Below are 11,279 nucleotides of genomic sequence, written 5' to 3' on the forward strand. Positions count from 1 at the left end.
ACCTGCAGCATGTAGCTGTGGTAGTCTTTGATCCTCACTTGCCAGAAGTGCTGCAGGGCCAGCACGCTGCCGATGCCCACCTCGTGGAACACCTGCTCCACCACGTCGGGGAAGGGACTGGCCCCCAGCCGTGCCTCGCGGTCCACCGCCACCCGCAGCTTCCTGGAGAGGCGCAGGTAATGCTCATGGACCAGGTCGGTGAGGGTCTCCAGCACGCTCTCCTGAGCCGACTCGAAGCCGGCGTGGGCCAAGATGGTGGCCACGGACTGATAGAGCAGCTGCCTGCAGGAGGGCCAGCTGAGCTCTGTGACCGGCTCACCTTTACCCCTTAGGAGGGAGGGAACCAAGAGAGGAAAGGGGATAGACGATGAGTGGTTGATGAATTTTGGAACGGCCGGTCGATAATTCATTATCATCATTTATTGTGTTTCAATCAGGGTGCCTACAGGAAAATTATATTACCTTTCAAAACCATAAGACCAAAACCATTTTTTTTAAATGTATTTCAACTATATGCCTTTAGAGACTATCTAAGGATTTTTTAATATCTATGGATACATGTTCTGATGAAATCATAATAAAACATATACAATACATTTGTTTAAAGTGATATTCACAAGCAGGTACCACATGTTTGCCTTAAAAATACTTCAACAATAATCTATTGTCAAAGTGGGTTACTATTATAATGCTGTCAATTGACATTTATAATACAATCTTTAATGAAAATTAGCTCTATATAGAAATAAAACATTATGGCCAAATCACCCAGCATTTACTGTATGAGGTCATATCCCTCAAATGTTGATAAATATGTAAAAAAAAAAAAGTAAAAGAAAGGTTAAAAGATCTTAACCTTTAAAGGTGGGGTAGGTAAGTTTGAGAAACCGGCTCGAGATACACTTTTTGTTATATTCCATGGAATGCTCTTAACATCCCGATAGCAATGAATATCTGAAGTGCTTTGACAAAAAATCCATTAAAAAATGTTATCTGTGGAAGCCGTAGTACTGTAAAAAGCACGACCAATCATCTGAGCCGGCCCGGCTAAAATAACTGGATGGCCTACCTGCCTGTCAGCCTTCCATCTGTGCACAAACTTATCTCGTGCCCTCATTGGTCATGTGCGCGTTTGTGTGTGTTGGAGGAGGGGCTCTGTAAGGAAGTGGCACATTTGTTCCGGTTGTGTATTTTCAAATTCTTGCGCACTCGAGCTGTTTTCTCCAAAATTACCTACCCCACCTTTAAGTGACTTTTTAGTCTACAATTTATATGCTTAATGAACTCACTTGTAGAAGTCACTCTCAGGGTCACTGTGTCGGAGCAGGAAGGGCTGCCGCGGGGCTTTGCTGTCTGCAGGTAGCAGGTCATCGGGCATGTTGGGGGGGGTGGGAGGCCGCAGCGGCAGGTTGGTGTCAGCCTCCTCCAGCTTGCTTCCGCCCTCAGAGGTCGCTGAGCCCTGACCCTGGGCCTGGGCTGCAGACAGGAGGCCCCGGAGGCGGCGGGTGTGCTGACACAGCTGCACGGTGTGGATGGTGAGGCTGCAGGGCTCTGAGGGGATGTCCAGCATCGTGGTGGGGCGGGGGCGCTGGGCCGAGGGCTGGTGCAGGGGGGGGTCCTGCATCTCCACTGAGCGGAACTCACGCTGGAGCAGGTCGAAGGAGCTGCGGCTGGGAGGAGCCCCCGCTGGCCCGGGGATCTCGCCCCAGTAACGCATCATGATCGGGGATCAAAGCTGGAGAAATCCAAACTGGAATTGAATCTGAAAATTAGAAAGGTGACAATCACAATAAAGGCTAAAGTTGGTATAAAAACATCAGATGAAAACAGAAGAAGCACTGATTGGGATATTTGGATACACCTTCAATTAAATAATTAATTACAACTCTTTTGGGCTTTTTAAAATGTGTTTTTGCTTGGGTTGCAACCAACATTCATTAACAGTCATTTAATCTGTTGATTATTTTCTCAATTCATTTTTCGATTAGTTCTTCGTCTGAAAAATATTGACCAGTGTTTCAGAGCCCAAGATAACTTTGTCAAATGTCTTGTTTAGTGAACAACTCAATTGCATTCAGTTTGCGTGTCATAGAAAATGAAAGAGACCAGAAATATTTCACATTAAAGAAGCCAAATTTAAACATCTTCTCAAACTGATTACCAACATAGTTGTTAATTGAATAGTTAACATCTAATCCATCACTTTTCGTAGCTGTGGTTTTTGCCCATATAGATTGTCAACTAAACATAACAAAAGGTAAACACGCTAAATACTAGTAGTCAATAGCCGCCAAATGTATTGTGAAGTGAATAGGGATCACAACTTATAGACCATGTTTTCAGACCTGTAACAACATTGGAGCTTATGTTGTGATCATCTTTCACTTACTCAATAACAAGTATAACCGGTTCACACTGCTTTTTGATTAAAAAGACACTATGAAGACAAGAGCCGGCGATGCATTGTTTATGGTAAAAGAATGTATCTGGAAACTCAAGACTTTGTATTTGACGAATAGTCAAGTATTCGCACACGCATTGATTTGCGTATGCATTACATTCAACTTTTTACAGGAATATTATTTCGCTATAGCAGAACAACAAAGAACGTCAGGTGTGTGACAGGAGTTTGGTACAGCAGCAAACAATAGAGCAGCAAGTAACGCATTCATATAGGAGCAACGAGAAGGCTACAGGCTAGCTAGCTCAGTTCGCATGTTTATCTACCTAAATTCTATAAATAAAAAATGCAACATCAACTCACATTACACAGGAATGAATGACACGGTGGTTAATATTTGAAACCAATGGCTGTTGTGTCTTTGAAGGAAGTTGCACAGGAAAGAAGTATGTCCGTGCTTTTTGCAAAAAACTCGGGTGAACATATGAACAAGAAGTTTAGTTCCGCCACAAACATTTGTTGTGACAGGCATAAAATAATAGATTCATTTGAAATTCCATGTATTTGTGTTTTAAATGATTTATTTACATTAGTGTTTTGTAAAATACTGTTTATAAGCGGTTTTATGGAGTCTCCGGAAAAAAGCCGGGCACATTTTACAGTCGCACCAAATAAACATGGCCGCCTCCCCGCCGTCAGACGTGTGTTTGGAAAATACGGATCACTCTACAATGGAAACAGACGAGTGCACGACCGAAGGGAATAAAGGAGGACCTGAAAACAAAACCTTCAAGAAAAATGACCCTGAAAAAGAGGACACGTTTAAAAAACCGGCTCTCTTCGCAGTTCCTTCCCTCACTATCAAACGCAGTAACGCAGCTCCGTCCAAACCAGCAGCAGTCGAGATAAAACACGTGAAAGAAGAAAACGAAGCTAAAGACGTGGAAACAGAAAGTGCATATTCTTCTGGTGTTGTTATTGACAGCAAACCCACCGAAAAGAGCCAAGAAGAGGAGAAGAAATGCGCTAAAGACAAGAGCGTGGCTCCTGTCAAACCCAAGCAAGAAGCGAAGCCAAGGGTGCTACAGTCTGCTAAAGGGCCCCCAGTTGGTAAATTCCCCCCTATCCCATACACAGAGCCACTCTGGGGAGGCACGGCTCCTGATACTCCCTATGCTCTGGAAATCCTTAAAAACGGCACCATAATTGACACGGTGCCCCTGACAGATAAAAGCTACATCGTGGTTGGACGTCTACCTGTGTGTGACGTCCCTCTGGATCATCCCTCCATCTCCAGGTACCACGCCATCATCCAGTACCGCAGAGAGCAGGGAGAGGGGGAGTCTGTGGGGGAGGAGAGGGGCTTCTACGTCCATGATCTGGGCAGCACTCACGGCACTGTGGTCAACAAGAACAAGATCCCTCCCAAGACCTTCATCAGGATCCGTGTGGGACATGTGTTAAAGTTTGGTGGGAGCACGAGGCTTTTCATCCTGCAGGTAAATCCAGATGCTGACCCCCCATATTTATATACTGACATGTGAAAGATTACATTAAAAGCTTTGGGATGGGTCACTCTACACTTTACTACAAGCTAGGTACCGGCTATTAAAATAAAATCATAAAATAAAATAAATTAACTAAATATAGGATTGTTTGCTTTTATTTTAAATAATTGTCTACTACATACACAAGCGCAAACAAACTTAGAATCAAATAAATATGCAAAAATAAGAAAAAACATTCATATCTAAAGTATTTATGAAGTATTTTTACAAATAGAAATGGAATGGAAATAATTAAAAATGTTCTTTTACTGAAAAAATTAAACTTTTGAATAAAACCCAACGACATTACTAAATAAAAAATATCAGAACATTATATTGAATACAAATATTATTCTCTCTAGTAGAGTTTGAATGCATACGTGACATTTTTTCAAAGCCTTTTTTGACTCCATTTGGAGGTGTGTGAAATGTGTGTGATGTCACTTGAGTCCGCGTTGGTTGGGTTTTTGAACAACAACAAGTTTGCCTTGGCCTACATTAGTTACTACTAGCATAACACACCTAAATCTCTGACTGAACTATTGATGGTGAGGTGCGTTGTGGGTTATGTAGGAATGCATGGAGTAATGTGTGCTTTCCCCCTCTTCCCTTGTTCCACAGGGTCCAGAGTTTGATGAGGAAAAGGAATCCGAGCTAACGGTGACCGAGCTGAGGGAGAGAGGCCGGAAACGGAGGGAAGAGCTGGAGAAGAGGATGACAGGAGACGGGTCCGATGATGATGATGAGAAGGAGGAAGACGGGCAATCTGAAGGCAGCAAGGTCCCAGGCAAACCGTCAAACGATGAGTCGGGCTGTTCTTGGGGAATGGGTGAGCTTATATGTCATCTGTGTTGACATTTCTCTTGTTTTGCCAACTTTCTCTTCAGAAGCACCTTAATCCTTGTTGTTCCACTTTCCTTTCATTCCATCTGTCTCTTTAAATCCACGCTGCAGGTGAAGAAGCTGCTCCGGAGGAAGACGAGAACGAGGAAAACCCGTTTTCAACCGAGTTCCAGGAGGATCAGGAGGCCGCGTACCTGAAAGACCCAAAGAAGGCTCTGCAGGGCTTCTACGACAGAGAGGGTGACGAGATTTACCGTTAATCCACAGACATCCGTTCTTTCTGTTTCTTGTGTTTCCTGACTTTAACGTGCTTTGTCTTAGGAGAGGAGCTGGAGTTTGAGTATGAAGACCAAAGCCATGGCAGCTGGCTCTGCAGAATACAGTGAGTGACGTTTGCAGAGTTTAAAAAACATATTTCCATGTCGTCAGAAAGTCTGTAGAGTCAAACATTAATGTTTTCATCAGGCTCCCGGTGGACGACGCCATGGGCCGACAGCTGGTTGCCGAGGTGACCCACACAGGGAAGAAGAAGGACGCAGCCATCCAGTGTTGCCTGGACGCCTGTCGGATGCTGGAGGCCAGAGGGCTGCTGCGACAGGAAGCAGGTGGGAACTCCAGAGGGAACGTGTCAAAAATGTAATTAATAATACGAAGGACTGCATTAACAGTTTGTTTAAAAATACTCTTTCTAGTGTCTCGTAAGCGCAAGAAGAAGAACTGGGAGGACGAGGACTTCTACGACAGCGACGATGACAACTTCCTGGATCGGACCGGCACTGTGGAGAAGAAGAGGAACGAGAGGATGAAGAAGGCGGGGAAGGTGGATGAGCGGCCTGAGACCTACGAATCATTGGTAAATAATCTGCCTACTGTTCATGTTTACAAAACCTGTGATTATTACTGTATTCTGATCCATAATTCTTTAATAATCACCTTATAGTATTCACTGTTTCCTTTATTACATGTGTTTGCTTGGAGCTAATCCCGCACATCAGTATGTTGGACACTCGCATTGACAAGTATGACAGAGTGCTGATATGGAGAAGAAAAAGGCTCAGTCCTAATAACATACTATTTCTTTGTTCCTTTTAATGATAAATCTGTTACGCAAGGGATTGTGGGTCACAACAGCCCTGACAAATGCAAGCTATTCCTCAAATGTGTGGTAGTAGGACATCCAGATATTTTTGGCATACTCTATTTGACATACAATGTATAGATCACTTTGTGTCTCTATACCAGGGGTGTCAAACTCAATTTCATCACGGGCAACATTAACATTATGGTTTCACTCAAAGGGCCGGCTGTAACTTTAAGACTATAGAAATACATATATACATATTTAATATATATAAAATAATGTATTATATTACATTATTGCCTCTGCATTGGATTATTATCGGATAAGGTAATAACTTCATAATGAACTACATCTGAAAGCAGAAGTCTAGGGCAAATAATTGCAAGTCTCTTCAGTGAGAATGTCACAAAATGATTTAAAAAGAAAAGCCAAATTATGGAACAAACAAACATTTTTTTTAAAAAGTAACATTTTATTTTCTACTGGTATATGTGTAAACCTTTTGAGATGTTGAAAAAAACGTTTCTCATACCAATATCGCCTGTCATTTTAAGTTCCCCTTTAGAAGAAGCCCAATGGTTCTGATTGGTCAGTATTTCTGGGTCTTTCACATGCTACTAAAACCGCTAATTATGAATTTCTTCAGATATCGTGGAATCTGTCTGTTTTTTCATACTACAGTATTTACACGCTATAAAAATCACAAACCTTATAAACCACACTTTATCGCCTCTCAGTCAGAATAATGTCAATACATGCTTAAATGCTGGTGGCCACTAAAGGGTTTAGGAAGGGGCTCTTTATTTTATTAATAGAAAAGGATTTCACTTTTTTCTTAGGAAGTACTCAATATGTAATATGTAATGTATGTTTCGGTAAAAACGGTCATGTATTTGATTTCCTTGTAGGTGTCCAAACTGTCAGAGGTGGAGAAGGAGCTGGCGGAGACTCAGAGGAAGCTGAGTGGAGGGAAAGGAGGTGAGTCCTGACGGCCTGAGTAATCACTCTTCTGTGTACTGATCCCACAATGCCTTACTGTATGTCTCTCCCCCATCCCCCNAGACTCCTCCGGCCCCTCCTCTGACGACCCTCTGGACGCCTTCATGACGGCGGTGAGGAGCGAGGTTGCCATGGACGCCGTGGAGCGCAGGAAGCTTCATGTGCACTCGGCCGATTTACGCAAAGAGGTTCAGAGGCTCCGCAAACTGGTGGAGCTGACGCGGCCCGCTCAGATGCCTTCACTGCTCCCAGGGTCAGACACAGTGCTGCGTTCAATGTCATACTCCTGAGAACTGTAGAATACACCCAGAGTTTGATAGTGTCAGCACATCCTTCCTAAAGATATGTTTTAGCCACCTAAAAGAAATCAATCTCAGTTTAAGTCATCGCGTTATTTTCAATATTTGAGCTGCTTTACCTGGCATTCAGTGTCCCCTTCAGCCAGAAAACTGAATACCTTACAACTCTCTTCAAAGCCACCAGCCTCCATTGAGAAAAACTGTCATTTGACCGTATTCAACTCACACAAGTTGTCTGTCGTTGCCTTTATGGGTGACTTTGGTTGTGTTGTTTCTGTGAATCACCCTATGAAACACACATTCCCAACAATAACACAGACGGGCTATCTATTCCAGGCCAGAGTAAACCAACAACTTCTGTGTTCAGTGAAGTACGATGTGGGTTTTGTGAATGTAGTTCGGTGGCTTGCTTTGAAGGAAGCACAGATAAACGCTTCAGATCCCCTCCAGAGAGGATTGTTTAACAGCGAGATAAAAGGGTGAAAATATTCAAATTTTAGCGTACACCTATATTGTTTAAAAGTAACTCTAACTCAAATCGATTTTTTTTTTAGTGGGCTTGTTTTAAAAAGTGGTTAAAGCTTCTGTGCTTCTGCCTATTCTTACGAAGTGGGAGCATCTACGATACATTGATGTGGCGAGTACCTCTTACACAACCTGCTTTAAAACATCCAAACTATCCCTTTAAAGTGGAGGAATTTCATTCATATCATTTTTGGGGTAAATTCCCTAGAGTTAACATGAAATTCATAAAAAAAATATAACTCAAGCCACATTAAAATGTTCAAAAGGTATTTTGATGTGTGTTTGTCACAGTGGAAGCTCAGAGCCAGAGAAGCCTAAAAAGTCCTTACCGCTGTTCGGAGCCATGAAGGGAGGAAGCAAGTTCCGACTGAAGACTGGGACCATCGGGGTGCGTGTTGTTCGGCATCTTTCATGTCTCTAAAAAAACCCTTTCTTTGCCGTCTTTTTACTCAGCTTCTTTCTCCTACTGATGTTTCCTCCTCTCATGTAGAAGTTGCCTCCGAAGCGCCCCAACTTACCCGCAGAGCTCTTCAACATGAAAGAACTTCCACCCAGTGGAGAGGAGGAAGAGGAAGAAAAGGAGGAGGAGGAAGCAGAGAAAAACGAGGATAATGATGATCAAGAGGGTGAAACTAAGTCTGAGAATAATGATGAAGAGTCTGAAGCATCCACGTCTCTACAGAAGACGCAGAAACGGAGGTCACAAGAGCCCAAAGGTAAAAAGCCTTAAAATTTGGAGGAATTTTTAAGTAGGTATATTTAAAGAGGATTCTTTAGTTTAGGTTTTGTAAATGCTTCTTCTTCGTAGTAGTAGTAGTACTTTTTGTGTGCACCACTAGGGGGCAGTATGTGTTACATATGTGAATAGCATGCTGTTGAACCTAGGTTAAAGAAGTACTTTGATTTTTTTATTAAGTTAAAGAAGCAATACTACGTTTTAAAAACATTCAAGTTAAAGTCCTGCTTTCAAAAGTACCAAAGTATTTGCATCAAAAAGCACTAAAGTTAAAAGTACTCGTTATGTGTGATAGATTATTTATGGATTTATATTTTTTATGAGCTGATTATCTGAATCTGTAAAGATATTACAGCTGTCAGATAATGTAATGGAGTAGAAAGTACATATTGTGTTCCAAAATGTAGTGAAATAGAAGTATACAATTAAAAAAAATACTCAGGTAAAGTAGAAGTACTTCAAAATGTAATTTGTTACATTCCACTACTGTTGATGTTTTATTTTAGAGTTATATAAAGAAAAATTAGTGTGGTTTTAAACATTGTTCCTGTATTAATAATCACTCTTTAATTATTGCTTTTACCAATTAATAATAGAGCCAGGCCGCAAACCGAGGAAGAGTGAGGAGTGTGATGAAGTGGAGAAGAAGGGTCCTCAGGCTGAGACCCCAACGAGTCCAGGTGGACACTGTGTTTTCTTCTTTCCCTATTAGTCTCCAATGCTGGTTATTGTGTTTTATTGCTTCCTCTCTAATGGGCTTTACCTCCATCTCTATGGGAACAGGAAGTGATGGAGAGCCAGCGGCACAGCCCAGCCCCAGGAAGAACGTGAAGAAGAAAGTGATGGGCCCCAGCAGGGTGGGTCATCACACATGACAACACATATTTCTAATAGTAAGAGTGTGACGTAGAAGTGTTATCATTCTCATGGTTTTTCTCCCCGCAGCCACCGAAGCAGCTCTCTGAAAAGTATCCGGAGGACGACCCGGATTATTGTGTGTGGCTGCCTCCGACAGGTACATATCAGCACAAGACTCCGATACTTTCTGACCAACTGATCATGTACTCATGACTCAATCTTATTAAGTCACTTGTTTAACATACTGCTATTGCTCTTTGTTCCAGTTATTTGTCTCTACATGTAAACCTTAAGCTTTTTCAATGCGTTTGGACTTTTTTCCAGAGGTTGCATCAAAGGGGCCCTATCATGCTTATATTCAGGTTTATGTATGTAGTGCCTCTACTGTGACATGTCTCCGTACTTTAATGTTCAAAAAGCTCTTTATTCTTCTCATACTGCCTGTGCTGCAGCATCTCTTTTCACCCTCTGTCTGAAACCAGAGCCCAGTCTGCTCTGATTGGTTAGCTGGCCGCCTCTGTTGTGATTGGTCAACCGCTTAGATATGTCCTGCCCATACCTTGCCTTTCAGCGTACAATATGTTGGAGTGGGCTAGCCAAAGGAGCGTGAATGTTGCGTTAGTGATGTCACTATGTTAGAGAAGTACAATAAAGGAGTCCAATGGAGGGAACTTTGGTATTTCAGCGTTTAGGCAAGACCATTATACATGCACAAAAACCCTAAAAACATATACATCCAACAGGAAAGCGGAAAACCCCCAAAAAGTATAAAAGGAACCTCTGAAATGTTTATTTCAACGCTCTATCTTCCGATCCCCAATAATGCCCTGAAATAATTTCTCATGTTGTACACACCCCAGCATCGCCTGATGAGTTACCACACCACAGAAGCTTTACTCCTGAAGAATAAAGAACATCCGATAAATGTCGTTAGCGTAGGGAGGAGGGGATGGAGGTGCACAAACCGGCAGAGGTGCCAGTCTGAGAGGCGTGGTGAGGAGGAGGAAGGCAGGAGGAAGATGGGAACCCTCGCCGATAGCACCGGAGGAGTGGAGGAGGTGAGGAGGAAGAGGGGAACCTCCCCGATACAGGGAGGAGGTGGAGAGGTGGAGGAGGAAAGAGAAACCCCCCCCGCACACCAACCACACGCACGCCAAGAGACGCGACATCAAGGCAACACACCAACACCCCCAGGCGCTTGTTCGACAGGAGAGATTCGGGCGGTGGACGGAGGAGGCCCTGGGGGAGACATGTGGGTGACGCGGGCTTAAAATTCTTGGCGGCAGGAGGGCGGGCGAGGCCCCTGGTCCCATCTGAGGAAAGCGCGAGGTGGGTCGCTGGTGCAGCCCACCCCCGGTCCACCCCAGAGAACCCACCCCCCCCGAAGACGCCGGGCCACCGGGGCCCAACGGGACCGGAACACACCCCACCACCAACCTCCACCCCACCACAGACCTGGCCCGCCACGTGCGGCGCGGGCCGCGGCGCCGTACGCAGCGATTCGGCAGGCAGCAGGTCGGTCAGGGCCAGGCTGTTTGGTCGGCCCCGCGGGTTGGAGACGTTTGGCCACCGGGCCAGGTGGCGGACTGATGGAGCGCCGCGGAGCTCGAGCAGCGATGCCGTAAACTTGGACTGGGCATTAAAAAAAAGAAACGTTTTTTTTAGAAAGAACTGACGTCTCGAACATCGTTTTGTCCGAACAGATCCCCAGCCAAAATCAGTTAGGCAGTCGTAGTATGCAATATCTTAAAGAAAGGAGCGCTTTGAGCATACGCTTGTTTTTAGCTGCAGCTCACGGACTTGTATTATTCTTCCACGCCCCTTGTGTGAGGCGTGGGTGTGTGTCCTGTGAATGAGATAGCAATCTAAATACCGAAGCAAGATGGCATCCAAACTTTTAGAGAATGTGCAGTTGAGATGCCAAACAGACTGTAGATGGATCGTGGTTCAAACAAGGGTGCTTGTACAGTGAGTAGGAGCGGCGAGTAGG

General features: G+C 43.9%; 2 protein-coding genes across 3 annotated transcripts in view; one reads left to right on the forward strand and one right to left on the reverse strand.

The window, feature by feature from the left end:
* Positions 1–6: 6 nt before the first annotated feature.
* Positions 7–2,852, reverse strand: supt7l (SPT7 like, STAGA complex subunit gamma; the record flags this gene model as incomplete). The annotated part of the gene is made up of 3 exons (XM_010774786.1): positions 2,765–2,852; positions 1,290–1,762; positions 7–327 (listed from the first exon to the last, which is right to left on the reverse strand). Coding segments are annotated over exons 2-3 (752 nt in total), but the record flags the coding sequence as incomplete, so codon positions are not given.
* Positions 2,853–3,080: 228 nt separating this feature from the next.
* The window catches only part of slc4a1ap (solute carrier family 4 member 1 adaptor protein), a 10,096-nt gene continuing 1,897 nt past the window's right edge, over positions 3,081–11,279 (forward strand). The window contains exons 1-13 of one of the 2 annotated variants that reach the window (XM_010774787.1): positions 3,081–3,900; positions 4,570–4,777; positions 4,903–5,031; positions 5,113–5,173; positions 5,257–5,396; positions 5,484–5,644; positions 6,781–6,850; positions 6,935–7,124; positions 7,987–8,083; positions 8,186–8,411; positions 9,028–9,111; positions 9,215–9,288; positions 9,377–9,446. In XM_010774787.1, coding sequence (XP_010773089.1) covers positions 3,133–3,900; positions 4,570–4,777; positions 4,903–5,031; positions 5,113–5,173; positions 5,257–5,396; positions 5,484–5,644; positions 6,781–6,850; positions 6,935–7,124; positions 7,987–8,083; positions 8,186–8,411; positions 9,028–9,111; positions 9,215–9,288; positions 9,377–9,446 — 2,278 coding nt within the window. In that variant the 5' untranslated portion in view covers positions 3,081–3,132. The remainder of the gene's footprint in view (positions 3,901–4,569; positions 4,778–4,902; positions 5,032–5,112; positions 5,174–5,256; positions 5,397–5,483; positions 5,645–6,780; positions 6,851–6,934; positions 7,125–7,986; positions 8,084–8,185; positions 8,412–9,027; positions 9,112–9,214; positions 9,289–9,376; positions 9,447–11,279) is intronic. The other variant, XM_010774788.1, reaches the window with a different exon arrangement.

The sequence above is a fragment of the Notothenia coriiceps genome, unplaced genomic scaffold, assembly GCF_000735185.1.
Source record: "Notothenia coriiceps isolate Sejong01 unplaced genomic scaffold, NC01 NC01_scaffold00014632, whole genome shotgun sequence".
NCBI classification, from domain to species: domain Eukaryota; kingdom Metazoa; phylum Chordata; class Actinopteri; order Perciformes; family Nototheniidae; genus Notothenia; species Notothenia coriiceps.